At 40.6% G+C, this 19,463-nt stretch overlaps 1 protein-coding gene across 1 annotated transcript in view; it reads left to right on the forward strand.

Annotated features, from left to right (window-relative positions):
• Positions 1-14,288: 14,288 nt before the first annotated feature.
• CENPF (centromere protein F) overlaps positions 14,289-19,463 on the forward strand; it is a 74,187-nt gene continuing 69,012 nt past the window's right edge. Inside the window, exons 1-3 of the mRNA XM_036755539.1 lie at positions 14,289-14,450; positions 15,537-15,733; positions 17,157-17,272. Of these exons, the coding sequence (XP_036611434.1) occupies positions 14,289-14,450; positions 15,537-15,733; positions 17,157-17,272 (475 nt within the window). The remainder of the gene's footprint in view (positions 14,451-15,536; positions 15,734-17,156; positions 17,273-19,463) is intronic.

The following is a 19,463-nucleotide window of genomic DNA, read 5'->3' on the forward strand; positions in this document are numbered from 1 at the left end:
TGTTTTGAGATAAAATCAGTTGACATTTATAAAGTGCTTCTCAAAACTTAAGGTGCTGTATAAATGTTAGCTTTTCTTATTGCTATCAACATCATCCTGTTCCGTTTGAATAAAGGTGTATATACTTCCAGAAGCATATTACAGTAGTCATGGGTCTTATCTTCTCAAGTCTTAACGATATTTATGAGATAAAATTTGCTTCCTTATATTAGGATCTTCAGTTCACCTTGTTTATTATTATTATAGCTTATCTATGCAGTTTCCTCATCTGTAAAATGAGCTGGGAAAAGAAATGACAAACTTCTCCAATTTCTTTGCCAAGAAAACCCCAAATGGGGGTCCAAAGAATCCGATACCACTGAAACAACAGAAAACACCTTGAGAGCTACCCCCAAACTTCCATTTCCTTCTCTAGCTTCTTGGGGCAGTATCTGAACTTATTTTATCCATGAGATCCTTGAGTCTTTCTCCTCCTTCTGTGTCTTCTATCTCCTACTTTTAAGGCTCAAGATCTTTTCCTTCCTCTTTTGCTTATTTTCCATGGTTCTTTTCTTTCTATTGTATTTCCTCTTTCTTATGTCCTTCTGTTCCCTGCCTTTTGGGGGGGTGGGGAGGGAGGCTAAGTGACTTGTCCAGGGTCACCCAGCTAATAAGGGTCTGAAGCTAGATTTGAACTCAGGTCCTCCTCACTCCAAGGCCAGTCCTCTATCCACTGTGCCATACAGCTGCCCCTTCCTTCCTCTTTCAATTCTAGTCCTTCAACTTCTTTTCAAATATAAACAAATGTTTTCTCCTTCAATTCAATTTCTAACCTTATTCATAATTTCAAAATCCTCTAAATCATGTTCACAACTTTTCCTTGAGCTTACATCTTCTCCCTTCTACTTTTTCTCATAATACTTTCTCTTCCAGAAACCAGGGATAGAACTGTTTGAGAATACAGTGTCTGTGACTACAAAGTGGTAATTATTAAAACTACCTAATACTTGATTTTGTAAAAGGAAAAGTAGATCATAATAGTGAGGTTTGTGAGGCATATTATATATGCTACTTCACTAAACCAGCATTTCCCCCCTCTATCATCTTATGGACCTCAACTGCAGCCAGATCAGAAAGATACAGAACAAAGTGAGGGCCTTGCTTTTGCTAGTTAGTATCTTGAATGGATTTCAGTTCCAGCAGATTTGCAAATACACAAGAGGGATAGATGATGTCTAGCCTAACAGAGCAAGTTTCCAAAAAGATCTCAAAATACTAGAAAATTGGGTTGAATTTACTAATATGGAATTAGGAATAAATATCACTGTCAGACACTAGGTGTCACTGGTGAACAAGGCAAGTTGAAGTGTCAGCTTGTGCCCTGATCCAGAGGACCTGTCTGAAAGCCTGGGTAGACAACTTGATTCTTCTCCCTTTGAATTGATGAAGCTTCCCTAGCTTCCCATCAGGGTTATGCCTTTCCCTTTCCAAGCCACTCGTTTTCCCTATTTTTGTAGAGTCATGGCTTTATTTTTATACCCTGACAGCCAAATTACTAAAGCCAGGGGGAACAAAAAGAAAGGGAAATAATTTTGCTTCTTGTAACCTAGGTTTATTAAGAGTTCTTGATTTCAAAGTGGATATTCCTAGGTTTTTTAAAAGATTTTTTTTTGGCCAGACTTATACTAGTTCCCCTTTCTCCCCTCCCCCACTCCCCAAGACCTCCAAAAAAAATTTTTTTTGCTTTAATTATTTCAAGCCAGGAGTGTGCTGGAATCAGTTGATACTGGCTCCCTTTATCTGATTATTCAATTTTCAGTGTGAGCATTTAAACCTTGGAAATTGGCAAATGTTATAAATTGGTGCTTAGTTTATTGTTTTATTGATTTCTACACTTAAGTGATAGAGAAAATGTAAATCATGGAGATTAAACTTAAAAGTGTCTCAAGTTTGTAGAGAGCCAATTGTTGAACATTTACCAGGACACACCTGCTTCAGGTTCCCAGCCTAACTCAAAAAAAAAAAAGTGTTTTTCATCTCTAGACAGAATCTGCCCAGTTCCCTCCAGCCTCTTTCATCTAGAATGATGCTTGGGCACTAAGCAAAGCTGCTGCTCCTGCTGCATCATTATTTTACTTTTGTCACAGGTAGAAGTACTAGAAACTAAAGCAAATCTTTAAGGAAAAGATACGAGAAAGGAGAAGGAAGAGGAGGAGGAGGAGGAAGAGGAAGAGGAGGAGGAGGAAGAGGAGGAGGAGGAGGGGAGGAGGAAGAGGAGGGGGGGGATTCACTTGCTACTGACCCTAACTCAGCAACATAGAGATTCTCAGCAGTTTCCAAGTGCAATCAGTTCTGATCTCTCCTTCAGCACAGCATGATAGCTGCTGTGACACCTGTTCATTATTTTACATCCACTTTTTTTCTTTTTTTTTTTGCTTCCTTGCTCCTCCTTTTGCTCATTTTCCTGGTTCTTCCATCCTCGAGATCCTTTTCCAAAGTTTGGTGAGCAGGATGAATTTGAGATTCAATCAGTGTCAGCCAGTGGCCACATTTACTCGATTCCCTTCCTTCTCAGTCTCTTGAATTATTATCCCCTGTGGGCATGGCCAAAGGCTGTTTATTTACATAAAGTTTTACAAGGGATAAAAAAAATATCAACTTCAGAAGTAAAATATGGGTAAGGCATAGCTGGATAGCCCAGCTGGCTGCTAGGTGGCACCTTGGATAGAATACCAGTCCTGGAGGCAGGAGGACCAGCCACAGACACCTACTAACTGTATAACCCTGAACAAATCACTTAACCCATTTGCCTCTGTTTCCTCATCTGTAAAATGAGCTGGAGAAGGAAATGGCAAACCATTCCAGTGCCTTTGCCATGAAAACCGCAAATGGCGTCGCAGAGAGTTGGACATGACTAATTGACTAAACAATAACAAATTGGAGGTTTTAGTGCACAGCAAACTCATATGCGTCAACAATATGATACAGAAACCAAGAGAGGGTTCTAGGACTAGACAGGTATAGTTCTACTCTATTCTACTGTGGTCAGACAGTATATGGAGAATCATTTCAGTTATGGGCACCGCCTCTTAGGAAGGGCATTGATAAGCTATAGAATACCCAGAAGAAAGTACAAGACAGAAAATGGCCTCGAGTTTATACCATATGAGGACTGGAGGAACTGGGGATGTTTCTCCTGAAAAAAAGACTTGGATGTGAGAGAGGATACAATAGATATTGTCATATAATTTGAAAATGGATTTCTTTTTTGGCTTGGTCCTAAAGTGGCCATCAGTGGGTGGAAGTGACTATGATAAGGCAGGCCGACCAAGGGGGTGAGGGTGGGGGTTGTGATTGAGGTTAGGCACTGCTAGCTGCTAAGTTGCTGTGGTGACATTTTTCCCAATGGAACATGCTCTATTGGAGCCTTTTCTGATGAAAATGCATGGAGGTGCAGCTCTCCTCTCTCCTCTTCAGAGTTTGGCTTTTGAATCAGAGTGGAAAAGGCCTGAGTAACTCTCACTGAAGCAGTAATCTTTACTTTCCCACCGCATGATGCTTCTGATTTCCTACCTCTTTTATCCCAAAACAGGAAGGCATCTAGGGATTTCTGAGGCTTGGAAACTTTGTCAGGGTTTATGAAAGTCTAACACCAATCCCTCCACTTTTCTCTCCTGCTCGGCTGTTTCTGAATCCCAGCCTGACCCAGCTAGACAGAAAAATACCTCATTTCTAAAACAGGGCAATTAATTCCCCCTCTCATGTTAACTATCCTCTCTGTCTCTATACAGTGTATAGAGTGCCAGGCCTAGAGTCAGGAAGACCTGAGTTTCTGGCCTCAGCTACTAGACATGTGACCCTAAGCAAGTCACTTCACCACTGTTTTCCTCAGTTCCCTCATCTACAAAACGGGGACAATAATAGCGACTACCCTCCCCCCCCTCTCCCCCCCCCAGGGATGTTGTGAGGATCATTAATTGTAAAGCACATGGCACAGTGCCTGGCACAGAGTAAGCGCTATATAAGTGTTAGCTATTATTATTATTATGTCTGCCTATCTAAACATTAAGTAAAATACAACAAACAACGTAGGGTTTCTGTTGGCCAATAAGTTTTATCATATTTTTAAAGTTCAAGAATGAAGACGAACATTTAGAGGGAAGATCGATGCTTCCTGAGTCTCTTTAGCTGTCTTTCACTCATCCTGGAAGGAAAAATAAAAGGAGTTACAATGCATAGCTGACCCATGGGAATAGTAGGCTTCCCCCTGGAGAGAGGGAAGGTGTGTCACTGTTTCTGTCTCTTTTTCTCCCAAGCCAAGGACAGATCAGCAGTTCAGCCTTTGCCTTCATTCTCTAACTGTCCGCATCCCTCCCCTATAGGACCTTACTTCTATGTAACCACGAACAGTGGGAGTAGCTTTTAGAAAAGAAAATTATTTCAAAGGTAAACAAATATACAAGCGTATTACATAGCACAAGAGAAATAAAATCTTTCCCTCTCCCTGCCGACCGCTTCAATTTTGGGGGGGGAGGGGTGGCAGGAAGGAGGTGAAGAGATTAGGTTTATAGCTTAGTTCAATTACCATACAGCACAGTACCAGTTCTAAATCCCTTGGGTTTTGGATTTGGGTTTGGATTTAGATTTTGGGTTTGAGTTCCAGGCATACTGGTTTCTCATGGCTTCCCTCCTGGGGTGGCTGACTACAACATTACACCAGGAATGCTGGCTTCAGGGTCCCCATGGCTGGAATTTCCAGTTCCAATGGAGTTACCACCAGAACCTGAAATTGAGGACAAATGGAGAATAGACACAGAAATAACTCAAGCTATAGGGCATGAAGGTATGTATCCCCTTTCCCAGTTACGTTCATAGAACCTGCGCTGTGGGTCCACAGTGGGCGCACCTTCTGGATGTAGGGGGAAGGGTGGGGGGAGACAGAGAGAGAGAGTAGAATTCCCTTTGTATTTCTCATAACTCCTGTTTATCCTTCAAAATTTCTATGCAAATCTGGTCTTTTTATCAGAAACATTTGATAGTCTTTTATTTCATTAAATATCCATTTATTCCCTTATGGTATTAAGATAACATTATTTTTAGTAGCAATACAATATTTATCATCTGAGAAAGCATAGATGAAAGCAGGATTTAAAAAAAAATACATATGTAAAGAAACATGGATTTTCCGGGCCAGACATTTATGTAAATTGTCTTTTGATTACTTAAATAAAATTATTTGTTTCAATCAGCAAAGTCTCACCTCCCTAATTTTTCAATTGAGAACAAAAGAAGAAAAAAAGGATCTACCACACACACATGTAGCCAATCAAAACCAGTTCCCACATTTTAAACACTCTTAATTTCCCTTTATTAATTGAACCCCACCCTACTCAGGTGCTTTGCTTACTCCAAGGTTTATATGACAGTCCTTTGAATATTGCTTTGCAAATATTAAATCTTGCCAAAACAACAATACTCTTCCGGAGTATTTGAAGGGGCAGTTAGGTGGCTCATGAATAGATTGCCAGGCCTGGAGTCAGGAAGGCTCAACTTTCTAAATTCAAATACTTCCTAGCTGTGTGACCCTGGGCAAGTCGCTTAACCACATTTGCCTCAATTTCCTCACTGTAAAATGAGCTGGAGAAGGAAGTTGCAAACCACTCCAGTATCTTTGCCGAGAAAACCCCAAACCGGGTCATGAAGAGTTAGATGTGACTGACAAAACGACTGAATAACACTATAGAGTATCTGAATCCCGAGACAGAATAGGAGATTAGTAAAGCAAGTCAGCTATTGAGATGCAAGGCTTGTTATATGGAAAGTGCTTTGCAAATTAGAATATGTTCTACATTCAACCATAAGTTATTTTGTGTATTTTTGTGCTGCTTTTAAAAGGATACAAAAATGTCAGAATAATGCTTTTACCCCACCATTTTTTCCATTACTCCACGTAGCCTTCCCGGAGCTTCATTTTTTTTTAACCTGCTACAAGGACATGGTTTGACATAATCTTTTTCAGCTCTAAGATTTTAAAAAGTAAAATAGTAAAAAGTTTGGTACGTGGCTTCTTTATTTTTGCTTAAATGTTGCAGCTATTATTTACAGAAAAAAAAAACCTTAACATGGATGAATCTGGTGTAGCCATGTCAGAAGAAGCATATTTAAACAGGTTAGAAATGATTAATAACGCTTCTGACACTAGCGAAATAACCCAGAAGTGAAAAGCGGGGCGGGGGGGGGGAAGGGAGGGAAAGAAGAGCTCCAGCATCTGCGACAAGAGCAAGCCTTTTTGCACGCCCTAAAGATGCCAAAGCCTCACAAAAGATCAGCCTGCATAGGAGGGCAAGACGGCTGGAGCAGGCTCTGGGTCAAAATCGAGGATAATGCCCGGCGTCAGCTCTCACAACCCAGCCCCAGCCGCAAACAAACCTACCCACACCACGACCCGAGAAGCTCGAGTCGGCCGGAACAGCCGGCTAGTAAGCGGCCTGATTGTTTTTTAAAACCATACAAATGCACCAATCAGAGGCCGCGTCCCTGGAGTGCGGAAGCGGATTGGCCTGGCCATGGAGGAGCTGGACCAATGGGCTACAAGATCGCTCTGCGTTCGGTGACGCTACTAAAGGTAATTGACGTAGCGGAGGAGGCGCCGGGTTTGAATCTGCGGGTGTTTTTGGGTCTCGGGGTAGCGGACGCTGCACCGGACCTTCCCGGGCCTTAGGCGGAGGTCGGTCTCCTACCGCTGTGCAGTAAGGTAAGGCCTGGGGTGGACTCTCGCCTTGCGGGGGCGAAGAGGGCGTGTATATGTGGAAGTGGGCGCTAGCTGTGCGCTTCTCCCCCGAGTCGTGAGAAGGGGTGGTCCCCGCACCCCAAGTTCGGTGCCCCGCACCCTGTGGAGTGAGGAGGAATTCGTCTCCATCCCCTTCCCAGCCCCGTGCAATGAAGAAATTCCTGCTTCTCTTCTCCTTAATGAAGGTATCCCTTCCCTCCTCCGTCTCTCCACCCCCGGCATAAAGAAGCTATCCCTGCCCACCGGCCCTTGGGCTAATGAAAGTATCTCTCCCCTCCCCCCCATTCCCCCCTATCAAGGTATTCCCACCCCTCCCCCCATTATCTCTGCTCCTTACCTGGTAAAGAAGGAATCTTTGCCTCCAGTAATCCCTTCTCCGCGGTCGTGGAATCCCTATTGTTCCCTTTTGGTGACTAGGTTATTCCTCTCCGTTACTAACTCCCCCCGCCCCATATTGGAGTGAATTTGTTGACCATTCCAGGACCCCATTCTCAGATTGGACTCTGACCCTGGTCTTGGCCTGTGGTTTAGAAGGCTTCCTTTAGTCTTTCAGAGTTTTGAGATAAGATTGGGAATGCCAGATGCAAATCGGACTGTGAAGGGCTTTAAACTCCCAATCAAGGCATTTCTGTTTTATCCTAGAAACGAGTAAGGAAGCGCTATAACTTTTTCTTTCCCATGCTCAGTTTAAAATTTTATTTTGATGGTGGGGTAAAAAGCATATTCCGACATATTTTTGGATCTTTTTAAAAATAGCACAGACTATTTTCTGTTCACAATATCAAATTATCTTTTTAAATTTTAAATTAAGCTTTTATTTTGTTTCCCTTCCACTCCCAATAAAATAAAAAAGGAAAACAAAATCATTGTAACAAATAGACATAGTTACACATAGACAAGCAAAACAATTCCCCCATTGGACATGTCCACCAATGTTTGTCTCATTCTGCAGCTTGTGTCCATCGCCTCTGCGGAGAAGTGGGTAGTATATGTCATTGGCTCAGGAATTGTGGTTGGTCACTACGCTGTATCAGTCAGAGTTCTTAGTTTTTCCAAGCTGTTTGTCTTTACGATATTGCTGTTCTTTTACAAATCGCTTCACTGCCTCAGTTCATATTGAGTCTGCGGGTTTCTCTGAAACTACTTCTCTAGATAGGATAGTGAGATGACAGCTGAGGGTTTTGAGATGAAGAGAAGGGGAGGAGTAGTTGATTGCAAGAGGCCCCAACTTTTTTGTTAAGTGATGAAGGCCTTCAGCCGAGAAGGTGGAGGGAGGTTGAGCTGTGGGCTGCTTGAGGAGAAGACAGTTGAATAGATTATGTGGGGGAATCAATTTAGGCAGGAATAAAGGAATTGGGCTATAACGGCCCATTGGAGGTTAGATAAATTTGTAGTGTACACAGCCCAGTTGCATGACTTGCTTTAGCTCTAGTCAGCATTGTGAGAGTAGATGGTGAGAGTAATAATATGAGGTTTGGATTTGGCCGAGGATGAGTGGCAGTAAGACAAGGGAGAAGAGGTTAAAAAAACATCTTGGAGTTTAACTGCTTAGCTAGTAGTGTTGAAACTGAGAAGAGGTTATACTTAGTGGTTGTGGGCTGGAGGATACAGTATGTGCACAGTAGGTTTAGGATGGGTAATGCATGAGAAGGAGAGATGGAAAGATGAGTTCTGGTCAGATGGAGGCATGTCGGAGTTATTATGGAAGTGGAACACTTGTGGGTAATGGAGAGATTCGTGGTGTGACCGTCTGGTCACTGAGGTGGAATGGAGGAGTAGGTCATTAGATTTGAGGCTATGTTGAATAACTGAAAGATTAGAGTGTTTGAGGGAGCATCAGCATAAAGGTTGAAGTCTCCTAGTGTAAGGACGGGAGTTGGGGAGAAGATGAATGGAGTACTGAAATCCTTGAGAAAGGAGGAAGATGACTTAGAACCTAGGCAACAGCCATCATGGTCTGTATTGGTTGAAAAACTTTAATAGATGGGCACGACCCCCAACAGGATAGTTTCGTATATTTGCTACATGGTAGGAGTAATCCAGGGTTGGGGTCTTGGAAAGCGGTGAGCATTTACAAGCCCCAAAGGCCCCCCTGCTCCCCCCCCCCCCCCAAAAGCCTAGTCCTTAGGCTCCCTACTCCTTATCCCTTGTGATCAAAGAGCCACACCTACTTACCCTGTTGGACCTTCCCACTAGAGAGCTGTGTTCTGTTCATCTACCACTTATCTTCCTGAGCCTGTTGTGCCTGACCCCTTCAGATCTCCCTGTTGCTGTGCCTTTTCTCTGGGTCTCTACATACCCTCATCCTCTAAGCTAGAGTCCATGGGGGGCTTATAGGCACTTGAGGGGCATGAAGATAAGTGGGACAAGGTCCTAAAGGGCCCTTCCTTAAAGAGTTCCTAGTCTCCTATCTTGAGATTGAGTCATGACTGAATAGGCTTGAAGTGAGTGCCTTCTCTGAATGTGACACAGGCATGCACAGACATCGTACACCTTCCCTCTGGACATGCTCTTCAAGATCCATTCAGACATACATATACACACAAACATCAGAGACACACATTCCTATGTATATAGGGCAGGACACCTGCTGAGGCGTCTGCCCCCGCCTTCCCTGGAGGTCCCTGAGGATCGCCTCAAAGTTATGTTGACTGGTTCTATCAAACTGAAAAGGGGTGAGAGGTCCTTGTATTTTGTGAGTAGGTTAGAATACAAATGTCCACGTGTCAATTATCTGTGAGACTTAATGTCTGTGTGAGGGTAATGCCTATGAGATAATCTTAGTGGTACACCTATGGCTAAGGAATTGGGAGTGGATTGTTGGGGGGTATGTGTTGAAGGCTTTATGACATATTGTATTTGAAGGGATGGGTCATGTGTTCAGGGTGTGTGTAAGAGGCATGTCAGGATCACCATTTGGTTCTTTTTTTCTTTTTTGTTCCTACAACCTCCTCCTTTGCCCCAGGGTCTCTTCCTTCCCTTCCATACCATGTGTATTCTTCATGGGAATGCCTCACTGCTTCCCAAACCCACTTTCCTAGGGCAAGCTCAGGGTTCTGGGATCTGTCTGACCAATAGAAGATATGTTCTTTAAGGGTAGGGACTCTTATTTTGGTCTCTGTATGTCCGTTGGCTGGTACCTGCCACATAATAAGTGACTAAGTACTTGTTGAATGATCTAGCAAAGGAGCCTTGCTAAGGAGCAGACAAATTGGAGGTTATGAGCAGTGTCATAAAAGTCTAGTAATGAGAGTACCTAGGATGTCAGAGGAATGAAAAAGGATAAAGACTATGAAAAGATTTAATAACTAAGAAATTTTTGGTAGCGTTGGAGGGAACAGTTTCAGTTCATTGTTGGGCTGAGACACTTTATTGGAAAGGCTTAAGAAGTGAGTGGGAGGTGAAGAAATGGAGAAGATCAGTATAGAAGCCTTTGTCTATGAATTTGTCTTTGAAAAGGGTGAGCACTTTAATTTAGGATGCTAGCTTGAGGGGGGATGGTTGCATTAAATGAAATTTTTTTAATTTTTATTTTTTATTTTTTTAGAGTTTTTATTTTTAGTTTACAACACTAAGTTCCACAGGTTTTTGAGTTCCAAGTTTTCTTCCCCTCCCTTCCCTCCCAAGATGGCATGGAATCTGATATATGTTCTACATATACCCTAGTATTAAACTTATTTATACAGTAGTCAAGTCGTAAAGAAGAAACATGAGTAATGGAGTGAATCATGAGAAAGAAGAAACAAAACCAAAAAAAAATAGAAAAAAAAAAGAGTAGATAGTTTCCTTCTATCTGCATTTAGACTCTATAGTTCTTTCTCTGGATGTAGATAGCTCTTTCCGTCATGAGGCCTTTGGAGCTGTCTTTGAGCCTTGTATTGCTGAGAAGAGCCAAGTCTATCAAAGTTAGTCATCACAGAATCAATATGTCTGTGGTTGTGTACAATGTTCTCTTGGTTCTGCTCCCCTCACTTAGCATCATATCACATAGGTCTTTCCAGGTTGTTATGAAGTCTGTATCTTCCCCATTTCTTATGGCACAATAGTATTCCATTACCTTCATATACCACAACTTGTTCAGCCATTCCCCAATTGATGGGCATCTCCTTGATTTCCAATTCTTTGTTACCACAAAAAGAGCTGCTATAAATATTTTTGTACACACAGGTCCCTTTCCCACTTGCGTGACCTCTTTAGGATACAGCCCTAGAAGTAGTATGGGTCAAAGGGTATGCACATTTTTATAGCCCCTTGGGCATAGTTCCAAGTTGCTCTCCAGAATGGCTGAGTCAGTTCACAACTCCACCAACAATGTAACAGTGTTCCAATTTTCCCACGTTCTCTCCAGCATTTATCATTTTCCTGTTTTGTCATGTTAGCCAATAAATGAAATTTTTTTTTAAGAATAGGCTGATGTGGACATGTTTGTAGGGGACAGAGAAGGAACCAGTGTACAAGGAAGCTTAAAGAGGAGAAAGAGGATGATTTATCTGTCAAGCTCCTGCAAGAGATGGGATCAAGGACAAAACTAGGAGGGGTCAGGCTCTCTTCATGAGAGATTGGGGCAAAGGAGGAGAGAATGGGGAAGGATGTCAAGGGGGGTATTGAGATAGAATTGGAGAGAAGAGGGAGGCATCAGGGCAGATGCCTTCTGTTTTCTCCATAATGTAGTAGGCCAGGTCTTCGGTTAAAAGGGTAAGGGATGAGGGAAATGGGAAGTAGCTAAGGAGAGAAGGTAGGGTTTGGAACTGCTGCTTTGAGAGACATTCTTCAGAAGCATGCAGTAGAACAGGAAAGGAGAAGCTGAATGGTGGGTGACAGTGGTAACACAGGTATGAGTGGGAAGAGATAAGACGAGAGTAAGGATTTGTTGGAGTTGAAATGGTTGATTATGTGGTCAAGATTTCAAAGTGAAGAAGGGATGATGAATTTGGGAGAGCAGGGAGGAGGGAGTGGCGAGACTGGAGTTCTGGTAAGTAGGAAGAACTGGTTTAAAGGGAGTGAGGGGATGGGAAGTTGTAGTTGGAGAGGAGTTTATATTATAGAGCTCTCCATAAAGCCTCAAACAACAGTTAAGTGTGGTAATGAGATCAAAGGCATGACTATCCTTTTGTAGAGGTTGAGTAAAGGTATAGATCGGGGGAGATGATGAAGTTGGGAGATGAGCCAGTGTGCTTGAGGAAATGCCAAAATTAGTGTCTGTCTCTGTTTGTCTGTCTGTCTCTCTCCCCTCCTCCCCTTCTCTGCTCCTCTTCCTCTTTCTCCCTCCCTCCATCTCCTCCCCCATTCCCTTCTCTCCCCGCTCCGTCCTCCTCCCCCCCTCTTCCTCTCCCTCCTTCTCCTCCCGCATCCCCTCCTCTCCCTCTCCTTCTCCCTCCTTCCCCCTCTCCCCCATCTCTTTCTCTATCCATCTCCCCCAGATAGAGATGTAGACATATCTCTATTTCTATCTATCTTTCTCCATAGACAGATGCATATATAGACATAGACGTATCTATATCTGTTTCCCCCTCTCTATATCAAGTTTTGGATGGAGAGGAATGAGCCTGATGCTGAACTTCTTGAGAAAAGAGGGAGAATGGGAACTTCTAGGTAACAACAACCGTGTTTGGACAGACCTTACTGAATCTCAAAGGAGAGGTTTAGGAGTAATGGCTGCAGATGAAGGATCTGGAAATGGCAGTGAAAAGCAAGGACTGTTTTAGTAATCCTTCTCGGCCACGAAAGAAGGTGTATCCAGGGCAAGAAAGGATAGCAAGGGGTTCAGTGTCTTCTGTTGGCAGGTGGGGTGGGGGAGGTGGTTTCATGGCAGGGAAAACGGAAGCAAAAGAGAATTGAATCTTTCTTTTCTGTTGTTGGTTATCATGCTCTTGTTCACCCCAAGCAAAGAGTCTATCTCTTTGGTTTTCGTTTTTCTCCTAGTATAGCTAACCCTCCTCCCCATCTTTTTCCTTGTGGTTGTCCTTAGCTTTCCTCACCAGCCTTGGCTTATTCTGACACCGAATTTCCGGGGCCATGACATGATCTTATGGTCATCCTCTGTGCTCTGGCCTTGCTTCCATCTCAGTGGGTTGTTGATTCCCTGTGCATCTAGATTTGTCTTCCTTGGAATTGTTTCCTTTTGTGTCTTCAGGGCAATAATCTGTTATGTTTACTTACCATAATTTATTCAGACATCTTAGCTCTGGAACTGAAAGGGGCCTCGGCAGCCATCTAATCCAAGCCCTTAATTTTACAGGTGAGGATATTGATGTTGAGGGAGGGAGAATGACTTTGTAAGAGTCCCGGAGGTAGGAGGAGTATCTGAGGTGCAATTTGAACAACTTAGTCACTTTTGTTGAACAGTTGCAAACTTTTCTAGAATGTTTGAGTCAGTTCACAGCTCCTCGGCAGTGAATGGCAATGCCTGTCTTCTTATCTCTCTAGTCATGAGTTTTCCCATCCTTTAGAATAGTATGAGGTGTTACCTCAGGATAATTCTTATTTTGCGTTTCTGTCATTACTGGCTTTCACTGCTTCTTAACGTAGAGCACCTAACAAACAGCACCGGGTTCCTTAGCCTCTTGTTAGTTTTGATAATGATGCTAGAGAGAATATAAATCTTAAGGTCCTAGAGGGGTGGAGGCATAATAGAAAACGAAGTTTTAGAGTTATCTAGATCTGATTCAACCAAACTAAGCCATATGCCTTTTGCCATAGATAACAAGCTTGAAGTTACTGTTACGTTTTCTGTCATAACAGCTTCATTGTCATGTACCTCAAATAAAGGATTAGAATATTTTCATCTCCACTACCCATTTCCCACCCCCTACTTCCCAAGAAAAAAAGATTATGCTCATTATAGTGACGTGTTAAGTGGCTGAGAGGGAGACATCACTTTGTAGTACAAACTGCTGACATAGTACAAAGTAAAACACCTGGCTTTGGGAACATGTAGAGTCTCGATGTCTGCTTCAGAACCGTAACAGCACGTATTCTCTATGTGCTAAATAACACCTTTCATCAGGAAAAAAAAATCAAATTTCTTATTGTAGTAATAAATGTATAACACTTTTTATGTATAACATTGCATCATAAGCAATGGAAAAGTAGAAAACTTTATAAGAAGGCAAAATTAAGATATAAGAAAAGACACAGGCTAAAAGAAGCAGGGACAGAAAGGAACTATTGTGCCCTACCTGTGTGTCTCTGTTCAGTTATTGTGGATTTAGTGAAAAGAAGAAAAATAGCTCCAGAGCAATAACTGGAATCTCGTAGCCAGGTGAGTTGGACATTTTATGCCTGGGATATAACATTTAAATGCCTGCTCTGTGGCTTCTGTGCTAGCTGGACGTTACTTTTAACTTACCTGTGCAGAATGTGGATGTGAACAGATTGCTTAATCCCTGGCGCTGAATTCCTTTTTAATTTTTATTTATTTTAATCATTTTCGCCCCTTAATGCCACAGGAGCAATGATTGGATTCTTCTTTTCAACCTATTTTTAAATTGCGATCGAGTACTAAACAAGGTAGAACAAAATGAGTTGGGCCTTAGAGGAGTGGAAAGAAGGTCTGTCTACCAGAGCCCTTCAGAAAATTCAAGAGCTTGAAGGACAACTAGACAAACTAAAGAAAGAAAGACAACAAAGACAGTTTCAGCTGGAATCCTTGGAGGCTGCCCTGCAAAAGCAGAAGCAAAAGGTAACCGAGGATTGAGTTAAGCATCACCAGGGACGAAGCAAGTATTGTGATTTCTTGCTTACGTTTTAATTTTCATTTTGTTTTTTAAAATTTTTTAATTTTTTCCTTCTTCAGTTCTAAATCCCTTAGCTCGCTGATGTTGGTAGTTCCAAAGTCCCATTCAACCTTCTACTCAAGAGCTTATTTTGGGAATTACTTTGGAAGTCTTGACTAATAAGCCAGAAGTTCCTGACTTAGACTCTAATATGGCAAATCAGTGTTAACGGATAGTGGAAAGGGAGGTGGCATTTCTCTTTCTCAAGTGGATGAGGTGGTATCTTAGATTTTCACCTTTGAATAATTAAAAACTAACGTAGGACTTGAAAATTAAGTATGAATTATAATCTCCTAATTGGTCTAATTGATCTTGATCTAATTGGTAACACAATTATTCTGATTGCCAGCTGGAAGCAAAAGTTTTTTTAAAATTTGTGACCAAAAATGTACTTGCCAAGTAATTATATATTGTTCTAGAATTATATATATGTATATGTTTGTTTATTTTAAAAATGTCTCCTCATTTTTTATGAGACAGAAGCAATTTTCTGCTTTTCCATGATGTCTTTTTATTACTGTGGCACTAGGAGAATGTGCTCACAGGGATGTTGAACATTGGAATAGTTTTCTTAGGAAGATTTGGAGGGGGTTTCTTTTTACCGAAGAATTTAAAAAATATAATGCGGTCTCATTTACTGGCAGTGATATAGTTGTAACACAACCTGAAGGTAGACAGCTATGCCTGGATGATCTTAAATCTTAAAAAAATTTTTGGATTCAAAAAGTGTTAACCTAAAAGTCTCCTTATTTCAAAGAAATAAAACGTGAATTATTAATAAAATGCCTTAGCAGTAAATTTTTTTTAGTGATTGTTGTTTTTACTAAGTCATAAGTTCCAGAAATAGAAAACTAGTGACTTACGATGCTTAAATTTTTGTTCAATATGTTACTTGATTGATGAAGGCTTTAACTTTGGCAGCAAATTTGGTAAACTTAGAAAGAAGTTCCTTATTTTAAATTCCTTAAAATATTTTTGATGATTTTAATTAGGTTGATGATCAAAAAAATGAAGGGGCCACCCTCAAAAGGGAGAATCAGAGCTTGATGGAAACATGTGATAATTTGGAGAAAATGAAGCAGAAGATTTCTCATGAGCTTCAAGTCAAAGAGTCACAAGTAAATTTCCAGGAAGGACAGCTAAATGCAAGCAAAAAACAAATAGAAAAACTTGAACAGGAACTTAAAAGGTAACTGTTTTGATAGTTTTAGAAAGTTGTTGCAGCTATTTACTTTTAAATTTGTTGTGGTTTTTATTTTTTTTTGTGGAAGCTAGACTATTTTAATTTTTAGAGGAATCTAATAATAAACTATTAATTTAATAAAGTATTAAAGCTGTAAAACTACACTAAGAATTTTGGAACGCTCTTTATATTGACAGTCTGTTATATCATGGTTTATTACAAAGATTGGGAAAATTGAGAAGTGTCATGGTGTAGGTATTTGTGTAGGATTTGAAGTCAGACTCTCTAGGTTTTAATTCTAACTTTCAGACTTACTGTTTGGGCAAGTCTCAATCTCTCTGTCTTTAGTTTCCTCACTTATAAAAGGACAGGGGGCACCGGCCCTGGAGTCAGGAGGACCTGAGTTCAAATCCGGCCTCAGACACTTGACACATGTACTAACTGTGTGACCTTGAGCAAGTCACTTAACCCCAATTGCCCTGCCAAAAAAAAATAAAAGGGCAGGGGTTAGACTTGACTTCCAAAATCTTTTCCATCACTAATTTATAAACCTGTAAAACCTGGCCTCAGATCTTGAAAAGGACCACTCAGCATGATATGCCCACATCAGAGAAGGTGCTGTGCTCTATGAGAAAAGCAGAATTGAAACAGCTCAAAGGAAAGGCAGGATGCGTAAGTTTAGAATATCCACCCCAAATGTTCACATGGACTATTTGTACCCGACCTGTGGTAGAGCATTCCCAGCTCGTATTGGTCTGATCAGCCACAATTGAACACATTGAAACTTGATTCTAGCATAGTGATGTCATTTTGGTCCTCTTCTAGAACAAAGGACAACAACCAACCAACCAACCTTGTAGTACTAATTGGCTCTTTGAGAAGGAAGAGGTTTCTATTCATAGGTTAATTTCTTGTTGTTGTTCAGTCTTGTGCAACTTTTCGTGTCCCCATTTGGGGTTTTCTTAGCAAAGAAATTGGAGTGGTTTGTCATTTCCTTCTCCAGCTCATTTTACAGATGAAGAAACTGAGGCAGACAGGGTTAAGTGACTAGTCCAGGGTCACACAACTAGTAAGTGTTTGAGGCCAGATTTGTACTTACAAAGACAGTCTTCCTGGCTCTAGGCTGAGCCTTCTATCCATTGCATCACCTAGCTGCCCAGGTTAATGTTATTTATGTAATAATGAAATAATAAATTCCATTTTCTTTTCATGCTCTTATAAATGTGGTATAATTTTATTTGTATTTTATAAATAATAATGAAATGTAGGACATTATGTTAGTATTTTCAGTTTATACTTTGGAATACTCAAATGTGAGTATTATCAAAATTTTTTAGGAGGTTTCAGTCTTCTAGATGATGAAGAGGTAATTAGAGATGTATAATTTCTATAATTCATCTGCAGTTTTCTATAATTCCTTTTCTAACAGATGTAAATCTGAACGTGAGAGAAGCCAACTGGCAGTGTTGCCAGGAGATGTCTCGACACTAAACAGTACGCCACAGAAGAGTTCTGCTGCTTCTGCACAGTCAAGTCATCAAAGTGGTATGGATTTGGTACTTGGTTTGTAAGAGCTTAGTGCAGGGACCTCAGACAAAGGGTAGAGTAGAGTATGAGTAATGTACTAGAATTCCAGCATGCAGTCCTGCCTGAGGTTTTCTTTCCTTACTTTCCTCCGTAATAGGACATAACTTAGAGTTGCTGGACTCTCAGTTCTACCTCTCTTTGTGTGTGTGTGTGTGTGTGTGTATGTGTGAAGAGAGAGAGTGAAAGACTGAGTGCATGTGCACATGCATTGGTTTTGCTTGTAGGTCTCTCTACTTGTCCTATCTGGCTTCCAGAAATCCCATATTTTCCCCACCAAGACCAGACATGGATACAAGCTCTTTTTTCCTTTGAGCTGTTGTGTTTCTGTCTTTCAATCCCCAGGGATTAGTATAGTACCTTGCAAATATAGTATCAAGTAAAGGCATAATAAATGATTTTTGAATTGAACTAAGGGGTATGTCAAAAAAAAAAAAGATTTTGTTTAATGGGATAGAGGATCTTGGTTGGCAAACCAACTTGCTCTTTCTCTTACCTATATATTATCTCTTATGTTCAGCTACTATGCTCATTTTAGAGAATCTAGTCTCTTAATTATTCCCTTCTGAGGCCCAATTCTAGCTTTTGTTATTTTCCAGGTCAAGGCTGGTGATCCTTGTTGTTTTTCCTACCAGTATTTTGGGATCAGAGTGCATTTAGGCCATATCATTTTTTAGCTCATTTGAATAATTTGGAAAGACCGACATCAGCTGGGTTCTATAAAATCTTTCACATCTGTCTTAGCCCAGCTACCATCTCTAAATACTTCTCTCTGCTCAGTTTGAATTATGTCTCACATTTCCCATTCTGTTACCTCCCCTTCTCCTAGTTATCTATCCAGAATCCCTACAATTTTACAACAACACATATACAGCAATAACAAAATGTCTTTTCCAGCAACATTTTGAGAACGATCATTTCATCACAATTTCCTCCAGCTTAGAAACACAATGTACAGAAATTGTTGACTGACTGATTTAGTTTGAGTATATTTGTTTTCCTCTGTTCAGTACAAGATATTTTTCCAAACTATAGCAAGCAGGTGTCTTAGAGACCTATTCCTATAGCTCATGTTTTTTTTTCTCCTGCAATAGCTTCCAGAAAAAAAACAAACCAGCAACAACAAAAAACCATCCTCCTTCCAAATGAAAAACATTTCTCATCTATAATAGATGTTTTACAAGCAGCTGCTTTGTAAATCTGTCCTCACGAGTAATCATCGGTAGTATGCAATCACGCTTTTAAGCATCTGTATCCACAAGTTACACAGAAGGAGATAGTTTATCAATTCAAGTTAATTTAGGAGAAAGGAACATGTAGTGCCTACTATGTGCCAGGCACTGCTTGATAAGCAGTTTTTACAAATATTAATTTTATTTGATCCTCACAACAACCTCGTGAGGTAAATGCTGTTATTATCTTTGTTTTATAATTGAGGAAATTGAGGCAAACAGGTAAATGACTTGCTCAGGGTTGCAGAGTAAGTATGTGAGGCCAGACGTAAACTCAGGTCTTCTGACTCTGGGCTCCAGTGCTCTATCCACTGTACCATCAGCTGCTTCTATTTACACTTTATACCTTCTCCTTGAAAGGAAAGAATGTGAAAACATTGAAGTAAAAGTCTCAGACTTTAGGTCAAAGTACTTCAAAACAGTAAAAAAAAAGTGGAAAAAACCTGCAGTTTTAAAAAGAACAAGTCTCTATATTTTTCTAATTCCAAGGTCTCTTTCTAGGGTGAACAAAGTGTGAAAGTGTAGTGGCAAGATCCTTGAACAGGAATTCATGAGACCCTAATCCCAGTCCTTATTCTGACAGTAGTAATTGGCTATATAATCTTGAAAAGTGCATTTTCAGTTTATTTTTTTAACCTGATGTATTTAAATAGATAACACTAAATATAACTTTAAAAGATATCATCTAGGTCTTGTTCTGAAATTAAACAATTCAGATCTGACCTCTAATCTTACATTGTTACGTCTTCAAAAGGAATTTTGATATTTTGTGTGGCCCTTGAGAACTTTTTCTGAAACCTATGTTGAATAGGATCTTTCATTCTATATATTTTAAAAGTTCTTTTAAATAATTTAACAGTTCTATTGTCATGACAAAATCATTTTGTTTTCATTTGGAATTTAAAATGCTAATTTCTAGA

Source organism: Trichosurus vulpecula, chromosome 4 (genome assembly GCF_011100635.1).
Source record: "Trichosurus vulpecula isolate mTriVul1 chromosome 4, mTriVul1.pri, whole genome shotgun sequence".
NCBI lineage: Eukaryota > Metazoa > Chordata > Mammalia > Diprotodontia > Phalangeridae > Trichosurus > Trichosurus vulpecula.